This window comes from Fundulus heteroclitus, chromosome 6, assembly GCF_011125445.2.
Source record: "Fundulus heteroclitus isolate FHET01 chromosome 6, MU-UCD_Fhet_4.1, whole genome shotgun sequence".
NCBI lineage: Eukaryota > Metazoa > Chordata > Actinopteri > Cyprinodontiformes > Fundulidae > Fundulus > Fundulus heteroclitus.
Genome location: NC_046366.1, coordinates 13849347 through 13869338, shown reverse-complemented (window position 1 = coordinate 13869338; position 19992 = coordinate 13849347). Strand labels below are relative to the sequence as shown.

The following is a 19992-nucleotide window of genomic DNA, read 5'->3' as shown; positions in this document are numbered from 1 at the left end:
GAAAATCTTGAAGCTGGATCCATCCATGTAAAAACTCACAGGAAATAGGAAGACTGGGCCCGATTTTAAAAGTCACCTAGAACATTTGAGAGATTTCCTTTTTTTTTTCCCCGTCTATCCCATGTATTCACGTCCCACATACAAGGGGCTTACTGTGTTTTTTTTTTTTTGTTTTTGTTTTTTTGCAAGAGTCGATGAATCAGGATTCCAGTCATTGTCTGTAAAAGAAACTTACAGTCCATACGCAACAACAGTCCACAGAAAACACTCCGATCTTTACTCCCCAGCAAATCACCTCCTACGCCACATAGGTGTACACTTTACGATCCTCTGGGGTCCGCGCCAGGTATTCTCTTTCTATCAGTCCTTCAATGCGCTTTTTGATTACCACAGGACTGGGAAGAAACCGCGCTCGGAGCTGCTGGGTCACCTGAAGATGCAAGGAGACAAAAGCTTTGGTTTAGGATTAAAGAAAGACTTCAAGCTGCCTTTTTATGAGGCTTTAGCTCTTAGGTGCTGAGGAGCTAAAGTCCTTCCTGCAGAGGACAGTGGTGCATGCACTGCTGTTGTTGGTATAGAAGGAGGAGCTTTATAAGACGGGCCAAGCTAATCTCTGTTTAGGATAGAGCTGGTGAAACTAACTGAGGTTTAGGATGCTCTTCTAAATGTGACAACAGCACCCCCTGCTGTTTGCTCTGTACCTGCAGTCGGTAGTCTGATCAGTGCTATTAATAAACTCCTAAAGAAGTACAAAAAAGTTATGTAACTGGAGTTTGTCTGTAATATTATTGGCTTGATTGGTTTATTTTTGTTTGCCATATGGGGTACATAGCTAGTTAAAAGTAAAAAAAATTCCAGAGAGAGAAGCTACTGTGTCTGCAGGCAGTAAACACATTTGTTTATTCCTTTGTTTTGACGGCAGGTACAAGTTGGGTTTAAAGTCATTTATATTGTTGTTAATATTATACAGTTAAAGTCTGGCAATGTTGAAACATTCTAGTTGTTTGGTGTAAAAACCACTGTTATATGTTATAAATTAACCCATATAAAAGGTTATACTTTTTAAAAGGGATTCTGGGTAATCTGCAGAACAAAAGCTTTAATGCATTGAAACAGAAAATGATAGAAGTAAACTTTGTGACCCATTTCATTGCGCAACAGCAAACATTTGAGAACCACTGGTCTAGGAGGTGAAAAAGACACCGTTGTAATGAGCTATAGTAAAACTGGCTCATTACTGAGGACCCCTCTCCTCTCATTGTCTCCACAATGCGGTGAAGAAAGCCTGACGCAGGTAAAGCAGGGAGTGCTCCTCCTTCGAACAACCCCACACCACAAACAGTACCATTAAATCACATTTCAAATGGAACAACAATATAGGCTTTCACTGCAGGTTAAAAGGTGAAAAAAAAAAAAAAAAAAAAAAAAAAACATGCGTGCCCCTCACCTCTGCTACCAGGACATTGTGCTGCATCTTCTTCCTCGACTTCATGATGCGGACGATGGCTGCCTCGATCTCATGCTTCCTGTCGTCGTCCACTTTCTGCCGTGTCTCTTTTCTTTCAGGATCCGATTCCCCTTGCTTAGCAGCAACTGGTAAAGTTGGTCACGGGCAAAGAAAGAGATTAATGAAAAAAAAAAAAATTAAAAGAAAAACGCCTCATGTTTACTCAAATGGAAATAAAAACATGCAAACCCCATTTACCCTCTGTCACATTGATCTATGAAACAAATCAAAGAGCTTTTAAACTATTTTTTTCATATGCTGAGCTAAATAGGTATGGAAAGCTGTATAGAATACCTTAAAACGAGAAATTAAATTAAATTAAATAAATGTGGAAATTTAACAAAGAAAAACTGATATAAGCTATCTTTTTTTTTTTTTAGTTAAGGATTCCCATTAGTCCCTACCACAGTAAGGATTATTCTTCCTGGGGTCCATCCTGATAATAAAAGGTAAACTCATGCAGACATTCAACTCACCCGTCTGGATTTTGACTCTGTGCAGCTTGGAGGTAAACTGATCGTTGACTGTAAACACGTGGCCATTTTCGATCTCTTTTGACTTTGGCTCTTTCGTTAGAACTCGCTGTGTAGGTTTTCCACACGCTAAGGACTGCAACGCCCGCACCAACTCCCTCTCGGGGATATCCGTCTCCTGCTGAATCTCCTACGGAAAGGGGACCAAATGATGACAATTAAAAAAACAAAACGCAGACCAAAGATCTGCCCCACTTAACAATGCGTACATTTCTATAAGATTCCAAACACTTATTAAAAATAAGCTAAAACAATATCAAACTGTTTTAGCTTATAAATATAACAATTAAATAGGGATGTCAACAAAGTACTGCATGTCATCTCAAGGCACTTTACAAAGACAAATTCAATCAAATCATCGAGCCTTGACAAGCAGCGTTCACTCCTCCTGAAAGAGCTTTGCAGCAATCCCTCACACTGGGCATGCATGAAGCGACAGTGGAGAGGAATCAATCAATGATTCCGATAAAAAGTGAAAGAACACACAACGGGTTGCCATTTGTTGCGTAGAGCGACATAAAGGCCCATCTTGAGCCCTGCTCTTTGCAGTAAAAGGAGGGCCTGCTCCATATAAAATCAGGGCGGGTCACTGTTATGCCTACGTGATGCGTAAAGACTCGGGGAAGCGGGACACCCTCACCTCAAAAGTGCACTTTTCTCTGTTGTTGAAGAGCATGAGGATGGTCATCTGGAAGGTAGAGACCTGCAAGATGTGCTTTCGGGTGTTTGAACCCGTCACCTGTGCTCCGCCGACACCCACCTCCGAGCCGTCCTCCTGCAGGGAAAATGGCAAAAGAACACAATTGCAATAAAAAAAAAAATCCAAATCTAATTAAAAACGGCTTTGATATTCAAAAGCTGCTCGTTAACCTGGGAGTACCTTTTTAATGGCTCCGTAGAAAGTTGCATTTAGGTCTGCTCCCCCCATGTGGTGTTGTAGTGTGAGCTGCCTTCCACTGTGCTTAGCAAGGTAAAACCTGTTAAATAAAAAGGCAGGCAGCACTTTCATCAGATGCTCTATAAACCAACAGTTAGCAGCAATAGCTTCCTCACGCCGCCGAACACCTCACCTTCTGAAGACTTCATAAGCATCTCTAGGAGCCGGGGGGATGGTGCACTTCGGTGTTGCAGACTGTGTGGGCCAATAGCCCGTGGTGAGGACTCTTACTGTTAGGTCTACGCCGCTTAAAGAGGCCTGGAATTGATGCAGAGAAAGCTTTTAGAGAAGTCCTGCAAAGTGATCTTCAGATCATGCAGCATTTATCTCATCTAGGATTCAGGTTATAGGATCGGTCCGGTTTCCGTCAATGGCGAAATAACTGCGGTGCCGGGTTTTTGAAGCAAAACGCACACTTTTAAGTAGATTTCACTCGGCAGCGGCCGTCGTGTTTTTAAGGCCTTACCGATATGCTCTGGATGTACTGCCTGAACTCATCCATGGTAGTGTTCGAGATGCTCATGTCTCTGAACATCCCCTCCAGCTTGGAGGTGAACTGACAGCCGCACTCCGTCTGTAAGGGAGGAAAAGATTTAAATCAATAAAAAAAAGGGCGGAGTTGATTTATGACACGGCACTACGACCACATGGGTGCAGACACAGGTGCATATCTGAAGTAGAATAACATCAAAAAGTCAACTGCATCATTACACAGTGATACATTTCAAGAATTTACGCTTGTTTTTTTCCAGTTTGGATGATTTTGGCTTAGAGTTAAAAAAAAATAAAAATAAAAATAAACGGTTTTCATAAATGAATGAAATGAATCAAAAGGTTTTTAAAAAGGGCCCCTGATGTGGCCTGAGCCCAGGGGGCCACAATGTCTTAAGTCCAGCCCTGGTTACAACTATCACATTTGACATGTCTGTGATACATTTTATGACCACAGAGAATCTACAAGAATCTGTCAAGAAGAAGATGAGAGAAACGGGACCCAGCGCTGCAGAAGAGGCAAAGGCAGCTAGAAAAGCAACACCTTTGTTGGTCCCCCTCCATGCCACGCTGCATTGATGCAGTAATTAATGCAGATGGAGCCCCGCCCAAACACTGAATGCATAAGCAGCGCAGTACGCGGACGCACTTTTCACTAGGATGGCCGTTCCGTAATGCGAAAAATAAGTCGATCTTTTGGAGTTGAATTTCTGAAATAGATCTTTTTTTTTTTTTTAAGATTTACTGACAGGAACCAGTAAATGATTCTTTCACCTTCAGCTTAGAGATCATGTTCTTCTCCGAATCATCGGAGACGCTCTTGTTGCTGAGAAGCCGGCGACCCAGGTGCTGCTTGTAGTATCTTTCAAACACGTCCTTCTCCTGCATAAACCTGAACAACACCATGGCCTTGTCCAGGATAGACTCCACCTCCTGTTCTGTCAGCTGCTCAGACACAGAAAAGGACCAAAGGTTAGACACGGTTCTCTCAAACGCGTCTCAGAAAAACAAACAAACAAACAAACAAACGGTGCTGCGTTCTAAAAGCCAAATACCCCTTTCACGCCCTTCTTCAGCTTGTCGTCTATGAACAGTGACAGGTACTCCGGCGAGCGCGAGTTGAGGTTGAGAAAATACTCAAAGTCTCCAGCGATGGTCTGCTTAAAGAGCCTGTCGTTGTTGAAAGACTCGAGGAGGAAATGATCGAATCGTGTTTTCAAGTCCAGCAGACCCTGCAGAAACAAAAACAAGACATACCTGATGCAGCATGTATCGCCGTGTTGAGGGCGATTATTTAAACAGTGAGCCAGTGAGTGTTAGCCACGCGGTTCTGGAAGCGTACCTGAATGTAGTCGACGGGGTTCTTGCCCTCTCCCTCTTCTGACACCAGAGCTTTGCCTTGTTCCCTCAAATAGGAGCTCATGCACTCGCACATTGTTTTCAGGCCGTTTGGTACCCGGCTGAACAGCTTGTACATGCAGGCCAGGTCTGAGGGGGATACATGTGTAAGACACATTTCTTTTTACCTTGTTTAATGATAAAAGGGTATTAGAAATGTAATCAAAACGAAAAACACATTTACCTTCTGTCTTGCTATTTTTGAGCATATGCACCAAGCCGGAGTTCTCCATTTCCACGATGGTCTTCATATGCTTGGAAATGAGCTCCCTCTCCACCACCTTAACAATCGGCTCTTCGGTCGACTTGTCTAAGCAGTGCATCACTCGCTCGATCTCTTCATTGATTCTGGCCTCCACCTTCTTTATGTAGACACTGGCACTGTTTTCGGCCAGGAACTTCTGGCTCTCCATCTGAAAAGATGAAAGATTAACGAGCCGCCCGACCGCGGACGCGCCACAGACGAGCGAGCGGAGGCCTCGGGCGCACACGCACCTGGAAGAATTCGGCCGACATTTCTAAGAAGGGGGCTTCGAAGTCCTCCTCGTATACAGTTCTGCCGTCCAGACCGAGAATCATCAGCATCTGGCAGGCGTTCCTGATGGCGCCCCTGCAGTCGATGGCGGACAAACGACAACAAAAAAAAAAAGAAGCCTTGTTGGGTTAAACGCGGCCGACCCGTTGGTCGCGGGACGTCGGCCAGCGAAGGAGCACGAGAACGTTACCTGTCCACGACCTCCCCCTTTCGCTCCCGCGCGATCATGTCCAGCAAGGTCTGTCGTAGGTGGTCCCGGATGCAGCCGTAGCGCACCACCTGGTCCCTGAATATGATGAGGCCGAGGTTGTATACATTCTCCACGTTGTTCTGCTGAACGTAAACCCGGTCCTAGAAGAGAGCGAGGGGAAAACGTCGATTGGTAGGAGGAGCGACGATGATCGGGCTTGATGTATCGCTCACTTGCTGAGCTGACGGTACTGAATACTGCCGTCGACACACCGGTATTCGAGATGAAAGATAAAAGTCACAAATATTTTAACTAACCACCTTTAGCACATATAATAGCACATATATGCTGCTGCATTTTAGGGAAAGCCTTTATTCTTTGAGCTCAATGAACCCTGGCTTTGTTGTCTTAAGAATGTGGCGATGCGATATGGATGCATCACTTCATCTATCGCTTTCCTTACCCTGATGCAGCCCTATCTTTGGGAATAATCACACTAAATGATCTTTACCCAAACAAGAATCCAATCTTCCTAAAGAGCCACAGGCTTCTCCCTCCCCATCCAGGCTGACTGATCAGGGCTTTTCTAAACGCCGCTCTAGTGTGTCAACATTTCGACTCCCCTACTCTGCTTTTTGGAAAGGCCGTTTCTTTCACTACGCAAGTTTGCTGAGCGTTGCTTTTTTTTTTTATTTCTTACTTACTATGTGAAGGATCGGTGAGAGAGCTCTTTTTATGATGCTATTATAATTTAGTGAACATGTAGCATGTGCATAACTATACGAGTTACAAGGAAGCTCTGGTCTCAGTCAGCCGCAACCTTTGCTCTTTTCTAATCTTTGCACCAACATAAGGACGTGAATGTGAAACGAAAACGGTTTTAAAATAGCTCTACGCGGATCCGACTCAAAGTACAAATGTATTTCTATGCACACGTGAATGTGTGAAGAGTTTTGTAGTTCAGGGTTGATTTGGTTGGAATCAAACGACGGCTCCAGACTTCCTACTAGGGCTGAACAATTAATCACATTTTCAATATAATCGTTATTTAAAAAAAAAAAAAAAAAAACGCAATTTCCAAATCGCAGAGGTCAGCAATTTTTGGCTATGTAACAATTAGGGAATTAGACACGTCCATTAGGTGTCAGTAAAATGTTTGAAGTGGGTTTGCCTCCACATGGAAGGGAAGACAGTTGCAGCAGTGAGATAATCTAATTGTATTACTTGTTTTAGAGTTTATATAATCATATATAGCATTAAGTACAGGTCAATCAGTTTAATACATAGACTTGCTTGTTGGTTGCACTTTATGTTCAACAAGGATTGATGTTCAATTAAATTAAAAGCTGTTCTCTTGAATAATATTCTGATCAATAGAAACATTAAAAGTTCATATTTAAAATAGTCCTTGTTTACAAACATCTTTATTTAGAGGCCATTTTTGTTGCTTGTGGTTAATGCAGAGAAAAGTCAAAATTGCAATTTTGGTTTAAATATATTGTAGGCAGAACGCAATCATTACTGCTCCGAGTTCAGATGCTGCGGGTCTTTTAGCAACTAATCCAGACGGCGAGGAAACAAATTGATTAGTTAATTGTATATATTTTAAAACACATGATAAATTAAACTGGGGAAAAAAAAAAAAAAAAAAAAAAATTTTAAAAAATCGCAATTAGATTATTTTCCAAAATCGTTCAGCCGTACTTCCTACAGCTTTCAGGGCCAATAATTCTGTCTCTTCCTCTGAGGGCCGGCTGTTTGGAAGGTAATGGCTTTACATGAACGATCTGTAGTCTTGAAACCTGTCATGTTTCAGAACAGGTTTAACTCCAAACATAACCTGCCCCGTGGTGATGTCAGACCAAAGAAATGTTATTGCTTTTTAACCACTCAACGCCATTGTTTGCTAGCTTGCTTCCACTTTGCCGCTTCTGAAGGAGTTATGACGAATCTGACGCCAGCTCCTTTTGGTTTTGAAGAAACTGAAAGGGAGGGGAAAACGCTGGAAGTGTCCTCAGCACACCCAGTGTCCCTTTACTAGTTGGAAAACGACTTTACTTCCTTCACCGCAAACTTTACTCATTAATCACTCGGTAGCACATGACTAACAAACTGCCACTTTACTGAACCTGCCTACAATGTGTTAAGACGGGATAATTAAGCCAACATATAAGTCCAACTGGGTTTCCTCTTCAAAGCATTACTGATCAATCCTTTGTTCAGTCTAAATAGCCAATATAATTGATACTAAAAAAAAAAAAAAAATTCAAAGATACTTATTTACATTAAAATCAATACAAACTGACCCGTTCGCATTTACCCAGATTGTCACACATCTGCTCCCTGCAGCTTCACCTGACCCCAACAACTACCTGCTGCTGGATGTTTTAAACTCTGCTCACAGAGAGTTCAGCCATAAGAACACATATTTGACCCTCTATGATAAACGTAGCTCAGAGAACGTTCCCCAGGAGGCAGGGGGGAAAAAAAAGCTAATTAGCTACGCTAATGCTACAAGCTAACGCTACCACAATGGTGCTTGAGAGCAACACAAAACGGTCAGTGAAGCTCCTGGATCTGCAACAGCGACGCAGTAAACTTCCTGGACGACACAAGCCGACGCTTTGTTTAAATATCAGCTTCCCGGACACAAGCAGCCCAGTGACGGTGTTCTGCCGGTCCGAACCCCACCGGCCCAGATGGGTTCCCAGGTGCGCAAGATGTCCAAGCGACGCTCTATTGTACGGCGGTACGAATATAAATGTTAATCAGCAGACAGGTTATGGTGGAAGCTTGGCTAAAGCTGACAGAGCAGAAAAAAATAAATAAATTCAGAAACTGTAGCTGCCGTATGATCACTGAAATTGTACGGGGCCACTGCTCGATCACATCCTTGTTTATACTGTAAGAAAGGTTTTTTTTTAATGCACAAGGTTCATGTTTGCTTTGACACTAAGTTTATTTGCGTAAAGAAGGGTCCTTTATTTTCAGATCAGCAGTACATTGACATGCAAATGGAGGCACACTTTTGGCACACGAAGGATAAGCAGCTATAATTAATCAAAGGTTAACACTTCCATAAAAAAAATTAGCACTTCATTTATCTCATCTACCGCTTTGCCAAACAGGGAAATTACACATGTATTCCTCTAAAAGACGGCGGAATTGTCCCCCGCTACTTGGGGTTTTACCCTAATTAGGGAAGTAACTTGTTTTTCATATTCTAATAAATCTTTTTTTCCTTTTTTTTGCTGTGCCTTTAAAAAAGAAAAAAAAAGTTGCCCTAGGAATTAAATATGGTAGCAAGTATTTTTCTTAGTATCAGTATGGAGTTTGACATTTTGTATCATGACAACCCTGCAGGATGAACAATTTTATTCTTTTCAATTAAACCAAAAGCTTGTCAATTGTTTAAACCGTCAATTTAAACTACTTGAATGTTTGACGTGTTTTGTAGTAAAGCGGAGCTGCGCGACATGTCGAATCACAGTTATCTCAATATCCGCGCGATCAATACTGCGAACACAAGGGACAGCTTGAATGCAATATAACAAGACTATATTTCAAGTGTCATGCCTCCACCCTTTGCTCATAGCTAATATAATTGACCAGAGGAATATTAGCGATCCGTTAATATCACAGAACACAGCTTTATACCAGCAGCCATCTTTCTGTCTCTCTCATTATGTTTCTGTCTGGATAGCGTAAATTTATACATTGTTATAAACCTGAAGGCTACCTGCCTTTCTCCCTTCCTGCTTCTTGATTCAGTAAAAATCTCTTTCAATCTAGATCTGCCAAAGTTTATAATATACTTGAGCGTAACTTCATTCAATTCTAATTCTATTACATTTGGGACCTGCTTCTGATCCATTCATGGGGGTCTATGTAGCAACCAAAATGTGCTTTCCGAGAACAAAGTGGCCATCTGTTTTCAGGGACGGACTCAGGAAGGTGGATTTTAGTTTCCAACAGACAGACGACTGGTGATACGCGACAATCAAAGCAAATCGTATTTTTGCTGCAGGATGTTAGCCCCTCCCACCAGTTCCCTCGGCGTCTTTCTTAAGGTAGAGAAGATTGGCAAAACAATGTTGTTTGGGTTAGAGTCTCAGTAAGACCGATAAGGCTTCGGTACCCACCACTAGTCTCAAAGACTACCGTCTTTCTAGTATTCTAGTGTCCAAGAGATTTTTAGCATCATAGTCACAGCGATAACTGGACATGAAGTAGAAGATTTCTGAAGCACATAAAGGCACAGATTTAAACCAACATTCTCAATGATTGGTTGGCCTAATTATCAGGCTTCAGTCCATAAATATGAAGTTTTATCATTTTAACGACTGTGCGTTTTAGATAACAGTTTTCTTCACTGATAATCTCTCACACTTCAGTCAAGCAAGACAGATCCAAAGGAGCATGGTCTTCCAAAAAATAATCCCCTCAACAAGTTACACAAGGTCTACGGGATCTTCAAAGATGACGTAATATCTTCTAGACGGGCCCGTATCTAGTTAGGGAGCAGGTTTTTAGGATTATGAGCACCGAGTTGTTTTCAATAGAAAGTTAAACAACAGCCAGGCCACTGCCAGGGGTAGAGCAGGACAGGAAAGCAGAAAAGCGCGGAACAAAAAGGGCCGCAGCAGAGCTCTGTGATCTCCGCGCTGACCGGGCTATTGTTTTAGCCCGCACTTGCATTTATCTCGAGGGATCACACACACACACACACAAACATCTTGTGCTCGCTGCTGGGCAAAAAGGTAAAACCGATGCCTCTGCCAGGTTCCTGATTAAGCAAACAAACCGACCTGAAAACAAAGCCTTATTGTTTGGAAGAACCTCAAAAACAGAACACCTACCATGTACATGAGGATGTCCCGGATCATAACCATGGCGGTTTGATGGTCGTTCCAGGCCTGGTTCAGAGTTTGCAGGAAGTTGTTGTTCAAGGAGTTCAGAACATCTTCCCGTACCTGAGAACGCAAAACGACCAAATCAAGCCACGTCAGACCAACGAGGAACAAAAAAATAAACGTGCTTAATAACTGGAACGGGGAGGGAAACGTGGGTTTACTTTGTTGATGAGGTGCTCTGTGACCACCTCCCTCAGGCCCGTGTAGAGCTTCTCTCCGTGCTTGTGCAGCACCATGGTGTAGGCATTCCTGTACAGCTCCTCGAAGCTCAGCCCGCTGTTGTTCTTCCTCTGGATCTCCTGGATGGCGTTCTTGAGAAGGTCCCAGATGTTATTTACATATTTCTCATCCATCGTCATCTGCGGGACACAAAAGACGGCGAGGTCATGGTCGAGGGGGCGGCAGCTGATCCCGCATGCCTACACCGTACGAGGCTGGCAACGTCACGGTTTGTCTTTCAACACTTTTAGACGGGCCCGTGAATGTATGGGTGTCGCCATGGGACAGATCATGGATTGTCTGTCCACCACCCGACAAAAATATTCACCAGGAAACATTCGAGCACATAGCAGCTGCATATTTCTCCTGCTTTCAGTGCAGAAACTATTTTTTTTCCCCTGGTTTAGATGGTTAGGAAGGGCGATATATGTTGGATGAAAATATGTCATAGAGCCATTATAGATGTATTTAATGATGCAAGAAATTATATGAACAGCTGTTCACAAGCTAGACTCCAGCTTTGCTCAGTAACAGACGTTTAATATTTAGGGAGTAAAGTTAACGAGTGGAGGTCAGGCTGGCACAGCATTATGAGTGAAGGTTTAAATGTCGTCATACGTCTGGCACCAGAGGAAGTCATCTTAACTTCTACACCATTTTTAAGCAGCTTTTCCAAAAACAGATTGTAACTTTGCTATAGATTTGGCTCTCATGCCGATAAAGCATACTGGCCTTATAACCCCCCAAGTGTTCATAATTTATATATATATATTATACAATTCTGTCTTATTCTAGTCAAGTATTATTATTAGTATTTTCTCTGTTGCTACTCCAGAACTTTCAAGTCAAATGTTTTTTTTTTTTCCCCAACTATCAATAAAACATTTTAACTCCTGACAATTAGGACCCATGTCTTCCTGCGCTTGGTTGTCTAATTGTCTTCTCTAAAACCAGTTAGGTGGGTTAGATGAGTAATTATGTATTCACACCTAAAATGCCAGAGACGATTTTATACTGCGACTGTAAAAAAAAAACAAAAAAAAAACACCTCATTACTTGTCTAAATTTTTCTGTTTAAAAGGTACATCTTTGTGCAAAGCCAGAAAGGCCCCTGATGTTATAAGCACGTCAGCTGTTCATCATCATCGCTTCGCCACGGAAAGCTTCGGACCGAACATTGTTACAGGTTTATGCTGACAGCTAATTAATCCACTGCGAAAAAATGGACTTGTGAAAAAAAATTAAAAATAAGTCCAGAGAAACGGACATAAATGCAAGCTTGGTCAGCATTTATTAACTGGAATGGACCAAACCTCTGACAGAGGAAAAAGTGGGTGCCATGTTCCTTTGGACATGGGTAATAAAAATATCCGGCTTGTTTCAACAATACTGGAAATCCAGAATATACAGGCACAAAAAAAAAAAACAACTGAAAGGGTTTGTTTTTATGAGCAACACTGACTTAGGCTCTTTTGGAGCACCTGGAACTTAGCCATGCTCTTTTGTCCCTAGCGTCATTAAGCGACTCTATTCAGGAGCGAAGCAAACATTTAGACTGTGATTTTTGTGGGGAAAACATGGGCTGCTGTAAGCAGAAAGGGTCACATCGTCTCCACTCGGGTCTCCTCCATTTGAACCCGGCTGTGAAGCCATCCTCTTCCCTTTCCAAAGCCGCCGGTGAACAACAGCACAGATGTTGTCTTTCGCTTACGCGAGTAAAGACTATGTCAGGGGATGCGCTACGGCAGACTCGGGCTTTTAAGGCTGCAATTACAGAGGCACCTTTCTGTTAGACATAATAAAACACAGACAAAGAAGTCAGAAAGCTGACAGAAGCTAGAGCAAACGTTTGATGCGGCGACAAAAAAAAAAAAAAACCTACACGCTTAGCGTCTAAAAGAGCGCCAACTTAAAGATCAGCCACCTGATTTATTCTTTACACTGTCCCGAACATCAGGCTGGAGTGAAACGGCTGGTATAAACTCCTAACGGTGCAAAATAAACCAACTTAGCCTCGGGAGCAGAATATCCTCGCGCGGCTGTATGTTAGTCGCTTTGGCGCTCCAGTCACTCGGCTGCACTGCAAAAACAGAACTAAAAATAAGTAATATTTTCTCGAAATTAGTGCATTTGTCCTTGATTTGAGCAGGTAAATAAGATTATCTGCCAATGGAATGAGTATTTTGACCCCTAAAATAAGATAATTAGATATACTGCACTTGAAATAAGGTGATGGAGATGAGTTCTTCCTATTTTAAGTGCTAAAATCTTATTCCATTGGCAGATTATTTTATTTGCCTGCTCAAATAAAGTATAAATACACTCATTTCAAGAAAAATTTACTTATTTTTAGTTCTATTTTTGAAGTGTGCCGATTATGTCGCCGTCACCTCAAAAACAGCGCTCTGTGCGCTTTTACAGTTTTCAGCTTCCCAAAAAAAAAAAAAAGACATTTGATGGTAACATCAAGGAAATACGCCTAGAGTATAGAATTCATGCAAGTGCAGCGACACACCCCAGGGTCAGTGGTGTTGGTATGGAAAATAAGTAGATTAAAAATAATAAGAATAATCAAAAATTAATTAATGTGTTCCAAGCTCCTATGTGTTGCAAACCAAATTGATTGGATGTGTGGAGACAGGCTTAATTAGGCCACACACACACACACACACACCCGGTCCAACTTCTATTAGAAATTGGAAACAGGGTGTTGCGTGGTGAGGTGATGGAGTTATGGTCCTCGATGCCACCGACCATCCTGGGTTCAATTCCAAAGCTTGGGTGCACGCCTTTCCAGGGATCTCGGTAGCGGAGCAGCACACTGCGATGAAGGTTCTGCAAACGGAGCGTTGCTTTTCCTTGTTTCCCGGAAGATCATTCCCCAACATGCTCAACACTGACCGACCAGGAACTTTGGGCTAAATAAAAGTCACATACAAGTGAAATAACAGACGTTCTAATCCCCTGAAAAGAGGATTGATCATCCAAGGTTACTTCTTGAACAGGTCACGGTTATCTCTAAAAGCAATTTCTGTCAGTTTTAGACTTTACCTCTTTGTTTATGCTAAAGGTTTCAATGTAACACAACGAGTAAACCAAGAGTCTAGGCTCTCTGATGGGCAAATTTCCCCCAGAAATGCAGCTTTTCAGACAGACCAGCTGTCTCGCCTTTCATACTATGCATCCCTGACATTTTAAACGCTCTTTCAGGTTAAACCGTGCCTTCTGACAGGCAGCTCTTCTGGAGATGTTGCCAAAACACCTGAGATCACACAGCTGGTCGCGTTTTTTTTTTTTTGTCTCCACCTCACTAGACCTAAAAGTATGTACACTCAGTCGCCTACGAAGAGCCACTAGCATTCAAAGAAATGCATGTTCACCTTTACAAAAGCATACGTGCACCGAGTCCTGGAAAGCGTAAGCGCTTATTATCACGTAATGATGCGCGACGATACCCGCTGACAGCCAGAGAGAGGAACTTGGCAAACGTCATGCCAGCTAACAGGCCTGACTAGCTTGTTTTTTTGGAAGTTTCCTCGCATATGGCTAACATTAGCTTCTGACAATTAACGGCAACCATTTCGAAACGATCACGAAAATAATCCGTCTGGATCAGACCATATGACAGCTTCTGTGCTTCAGATGATTTGTTCGGACAGTTGCAGTTTGCCACCCCCTGACAATGACGGCTATTTTATTTTTATTTATTTTATTATTTTTTTTTCCGTTTGAGCTACTAGCTAGCTGACAGCTACAAACACAGAGATCTTTCATTTCCAACGCCCAACTTTCAAAAACCGGGCTTTCGTCTAATGATACTCACAGGAAAGGCTCGTATCCTCATCTTGGTGTCCTTCTTGGTGCCGCCTTTGAGGTTGGACATGATTACTTAGAGACTTTCGTTACTAAGTTGACTTAAAGACTACATGAAAGGCAGCTGCGAGTCTGATATCTGCGCCAGGACAGAAGAATGGACGCGTAACGACCTCCCTAATGGGAATGCGGTCGGTGTCTGCGTTCGTTCAACTGTTGTCAGCCGCTTTCCCGAGAATGTTTCGGCTAATGTTTTAGCTTGTAAGCAGTGATGGCGGACGAAGTCTTCTCCACTGCGCAATCCGGAAATCTCGCGAGAGTTGTAGCGTCACAACAGTGACAGGTGCGTTCCACAGGTCGACATTAATAGTTGAACCCACTGCTCAAGATTAGCTTTTGATGCTAATATCACATTCCAGCTTCTTAGTGTAAGTATTACACTTTCTTTTGGTTTAATTTTTGGTTTGTAAAATTCAAACTATTTACAAGCACTCTGAAATAGAAAATGCTTTTTGTTTTTGGTAGGAACAAACTATTTAATGCTGCTGGACGGAATTTATGCAGCAAGGCTTGTTGTTTCTCAATTTATGACTGAATTTCATTTTGTTATAAGCTTCAGCAAGTGTATTAACCACTAATATTTCAGTTTTAGATTCACTTGAAACATTTTGCATTGTTCACTTTAAAATGTTCGCAACTAATTTAAACATTTAATCGTCCAATATACTGAACCAGTCAACATAACACTGAATTATCAACGCTAAAAAACTAAGATAAATCAGACATGTCAAGTTGATTCAGACTCAATTAGGAACTAAATGCAGAGTAAATACAAATTATATATTAAAACATATGCAGTGTATTGACTTTAGAAAGACTGTACAAGTGAATTACTGAATTAAATAATGTGTCATTAATACACTGTAATGGCATGTATCCAGCTGGGAAGTATGAAATAAAATAGTTTAATTTAGACCCATGCAGACCTATGTTACCTCAAACCATTATTCAACTCCTTAATTCTAAAATCGCACCACTAGTTGCCCTTTGCCTGATTTGAATGATTCTCAGAAGGAGTTTGCTTTTAATTGCATGATAAACACAAACAAATTACTTGTAAAATAGTGCTAGTAAGCACCAACAACCAAAAGATGAGTTGTTTAGTTCTTATAAAAGAGAAATACTGTGGAGAATTTTTAAGGAACTTCCAGTACCAACTGAAAATGACAAACCAAATCAATGATGGAGGCTAAGCTACATGTGCCGTTTGATCTGGGAATGATATCAGACCTCTCCACCCCGTACTTTTTTCTAGTTCCAACTTTAGGTGACAGGGAAAACTGCTATTAGTAGTATGTTCAAATTAAATGTGTTTCTCTGTGTTTTGCATTTTCAAACACTATAAATCAAATATTTACACTTCAGCTATCAATAGGTTTACTATGAAAGGCAGCCACCATGGGTACTGACATTGGGGTTAGTGAGAACGCTTTGACTTTCCCAGTCAAAATTTTAGCTTCTGAGGACCATTTAATAAAAAAATATTCTACTTCTGATAAAAAATTTGCGTATAATCAAACGTCATCCTTCACCTGCGATGCAATAAATACGATTTTTTTCTATTTTTTCTTTGCAACCTCACCATCTAAACTAAAAAAGGGAAGTCCCATCCATCCATCCATTGTCTTGCACTTAACCGAGATCGGGTTGCAGAGGCAACATTTACAGAAGAGAAACCCAGTCATGCCACCCCCCCCCCCAGCGGCATCCTCCTGCTCATTCTGGACAACCCCAAGGCATTCTTAGCTTTACGTTTTGGCTCAGCTCTTTCTTTACCACAACAGACCAGAGCAGTGCCCGCAGATGAAACACCAATTTGTCTGTCCATGTCTCGTTCCATTCTACTATCACTCATGAACAAGACACCAAGATACTTAGGCAGAGACTGATGCCCAACCCAGAGGGGGCAATCCACCTTTTTTTGTCTAAGTCCTGATTTTCAATATTGTTTCATAAAGGTTGTCTAGATGGTTTTACCAGGACATCCCATTGACTAGTTATACTTGGTTAAGAATGTCTGGTCTAATTTTCTATAGGCACTGTCCGTGGTGCTGTTATCAAGGTCCTCCACCCTGTCCGAATAGTTTTTTCTAAGGAATCCAGTCCACCTTAATAAATACTTTACACTCTCGCTTCTGTCAGATCAATGCAGTTGTCCCCAACTCTTAAAAACAATAAGGGAAGTTAATCACTGTTCAAGTTCCTCTTTAACAATATATTTTTAACGACCCCCCTCCCCCCTTCGCCTCAAATATACTTCTGTCAGTGCAAAGCAATTTAAGGTGTTTCGGAATAATCTTGTTTTTTAAACCAAGCCTGAATTATCTTAGAATTAGAATACGGATACATTCATAAAGGTGTATAACAAAGTTGTTGATATTTTCAAATGTCCTTTTCTTTCTTTATATAATTATATTGCTTCTGTCTCAAACATGTATATTAAAGTTTCCAAATACGGCATTAGCTGACTTAAGGATGAATAATGTAGAGTTAATAGAAGGGTGACCACCGGACCGTCTGCGGAAACCTCATCTTTTGTTTACGTGATGGTTTATCATCAGTAATCAAAGATGCTTTTCGTTCATCTGTTTTAGAAGCCCTGCTGCTCTGCAGCTTCCAATAGATCCAGCTTCACGTCTGTGTTTTTATCTACAATCAGGCGGCAAATCAGACACATAATGTGGGGCTGACCCTGAATAGCTTTAGCATCACAATGTGGATGACGTCGCTTCAAGGTTGACAAGGTATTCACACCAAAACACAATTTAAACCTTAGCTGTTATTAAGCCAGTTGCATAACCGGGCATATAGGCTTCTTTTTTTTGGGTGGAACACACAAGTTAAAAGTACATCTGTGTGTAAAATGAAGTGGTGCGGTTTAGGACACAATGATGTCTCCCAACATTTTGCTCAATTTTAACTTTGCCTGTTGTAACTATGAACAGAACTCTCTCTCTCTGTCTCTTTCTCAACCTTTCGACTGCCATTTGAGTCCTAATATGAAGGTGCTTGTTTTTTCGTGTTGTGTTGAACAGCACCTAACACAATATACGTTCCTCCCATTCCACAGAGTAGTATGTAAGATGTTTGTCCGCTGATAGCAACCCCCTCTGCAAGTGATAGATAAACTCCACATGCTGCTGTTGACATTCAGAGAGGCTGCTGGACAGAAGGGTACTGTGGCTGAAAAATGGAGGACTCGGCTGAGAGAGTGTTTTCTTAGCTTAGTAAGAAATTGAATGCAATGGGATTTTTGCTGCACAAAAAGCCAGAGTTAAAGACAGATGTGTTGAAAAATAAGTATGACTTTCATCTTCATCCCATGTCATATTTTACATCTCCAGGAGGTGGCGTGTGCTGCACTGAGTTTAATAAAATTAGAGCTAATGCAGTCAAGCTTCACTCCAAGTGCAAGCACATTACGTCCTCCATCAGCAGGGTAGGCCCAAAAAATGAAAGTATAAAGTTGCACATTTGAAAGCAAAGAAGCATTGATTTTTTTTGCTCGTGCAGGTGATTACAGAAGCAGAATTTAAGACGCTGCTTCTGATTTCAGCTTCTTCTTCCCTTGCCGCTACCTGCTTTGCAAACATGACACCAACAGGTCAGGACAAATGCATCTATCTTCAGAATCCTGCACTCATCATTTTAGCCAATATGCTGTTGACCTGGCGCCAGCGCTGCAAAACAGGACAAGTAATTTAATTTGCCATCAGCGCCAACCTTGAAGAGAGGAATGTAGGCTAGTAGCATCCCAATTGGGAGGACTGAAGAAAATCGCCTGGAGACTGAAAGAGAGGTTTGGTGGATCTGCATCTTGGTGGATATAAAGATGAAGATTTGCCCTTCAGGATTACTCAAATAAATTTGAAAATACTTGGCTCTGTATTTGTACCCCTTAAACATTTTAATATTTTGTGACATTGGTCTTGGTCTTGTTTACTTGGCCTTCTTGAACAATGAATAATTTTCCTTCCACTCTACAATCATGAACTGTCTCGTACTGGTCTATCACATAAAAGCAAAATAAAAGCACGCTGAAGTATGTCAATGTAACAAAAGCTAATAATGGTTGAGTTACTTCATTACTTTTTTACTGTAATGCCTTCAAACTTTGAAAAAGAACAGACATAAGGTTCTTCGCGCCTGCTGTCAGGGCCTAAACTCAGACACAGAGACATGAGGAGCAACCACAACATGAACGGCTTCTGTGTATGCCTAAACATTTACTCGTACCTTATTATAGGCATGAGCACTTAAGTTTTTCTAGGTCTCAAAAGGCTCAGTTCCCTGTATAAGAACAGCTAAAAACGAGACCTATCACTTTTTCTTTTCGTCTTACTAATTTATTGATTTCATCTATGTTTAACAAACCTCAGGAAGTGGGTGACCATATATGTTAAGTTGATGCATTTGGGATTTGTTTGCGTTTTAATGTGTTTGTTTCAAAAGGCTTTGTTGCAGAAAATTAAATATCAGCTTATCTAAAAAAAAAAAAGAGGCTTCCTCTTTATGCAACTATGTCGCCATTTTGTCGTACCGAGTCTTAACGACAGTGACGATGTGAAATGAAGAAGTCTGATAAACTATCAGATCTTCAAAGAAGCACAAATGGCTTGACTCATAACAACACACTAAGAACATTTCCAGTCTTATCTATCACACCCCAGAGTGAGCAAATGTAATAAAAATTCTCTTCCAGCCATGTGACGTGATGTGATCTGATTATAATTGGAAACATAATTTGCTAACATATTGAGCTGATATCTTAAATTACCCTAATGAGTCACACTGTAGCATTGGTCATCAAATCTAAATATAATGCTCAAGAGTCTAAGTTGTTTAACAGCGCCGCGGTAGCTGCTGCAAGAGCCTTAAAAGTAGAGAGCAAACAGCCCAGACTAGAGGCTCTGCTATTGAGATAGTTATATTATTTTGGGAAAATAGTGCAATCATTTTGTTAAGCTGTCTGAATTGAACTTCCGGCGGTCCTGTGTTTCAAATAGTAATGTTTTACTTCACCAACTCTTTGCTCACTCTGCAATGACACAGCCACACTCTCATTAAAGAGCCTCCATAACCGACGCCATAATCATAGGCTGCATTTGTTTATCTTTTCCTCTTTTTTCTATCACTCTACTCCAGCCAGACTTTACATTCGTGCCCCACCCCCTTCTCTCTCTCCCCCCCCCCCCCCCCCCCCTGTCTTTCTGCTCTTGTGTTTATCTTAATTTGAGCTAGCTAGACCAATCCCGTGCTGCGCGGGACCTCACTACTGGAGAAAGTGTTTGTTGACTTTATGGCACAGACTTCAGCTCTGTAGGGGAGCAGACTGTTATTTATGGCTCAAGGCCTCATGTGATTGGCTGCAGAGGGATATAATTATGTGGGGAAA

At 41.5% G+C, this 19992-nt stretch overlaps 1 protein-coding gene across 1 annotated transcript; it reads right to left on the bottom strand.

The window, feature by feature from the left end:
• Positions 1-108: 108 nt before the first annotated feature.
• On the bottom strand, positions 109-14845 carry LOC105935918 (cullin-3). Its single transcript, XM_012876530.3, has 16 exons — positions 14548-14845; positions 10667-10864; positions 10452-10565; positions 5593-5753; positions 5363-5477; positions 5052-5280; positions 4812-4957; positions 4525-4701; positions 4244-4414; positions 3444-3551; positions 3111-3235; positions 2921-3017; positions 2681-2815; positions 1984-2170; positions 1448-1593; positions 109-430 (listed from the first exon to the last, which is right to left on the bottom strand). The coding sequence occupies exons 1-16, from the start codon at positions 14605-14607 to the stop codon at positions 299-301; spliced, it is 2301 nt and encodes a 766-aa protein (XP_012731984.1). The 5' UTR covers positions 14608-14845; the 3' UTR covers positions 109-298.
• Between the last annotated feature and the right edge of the window lie 5147 nt (positions 14846-19992).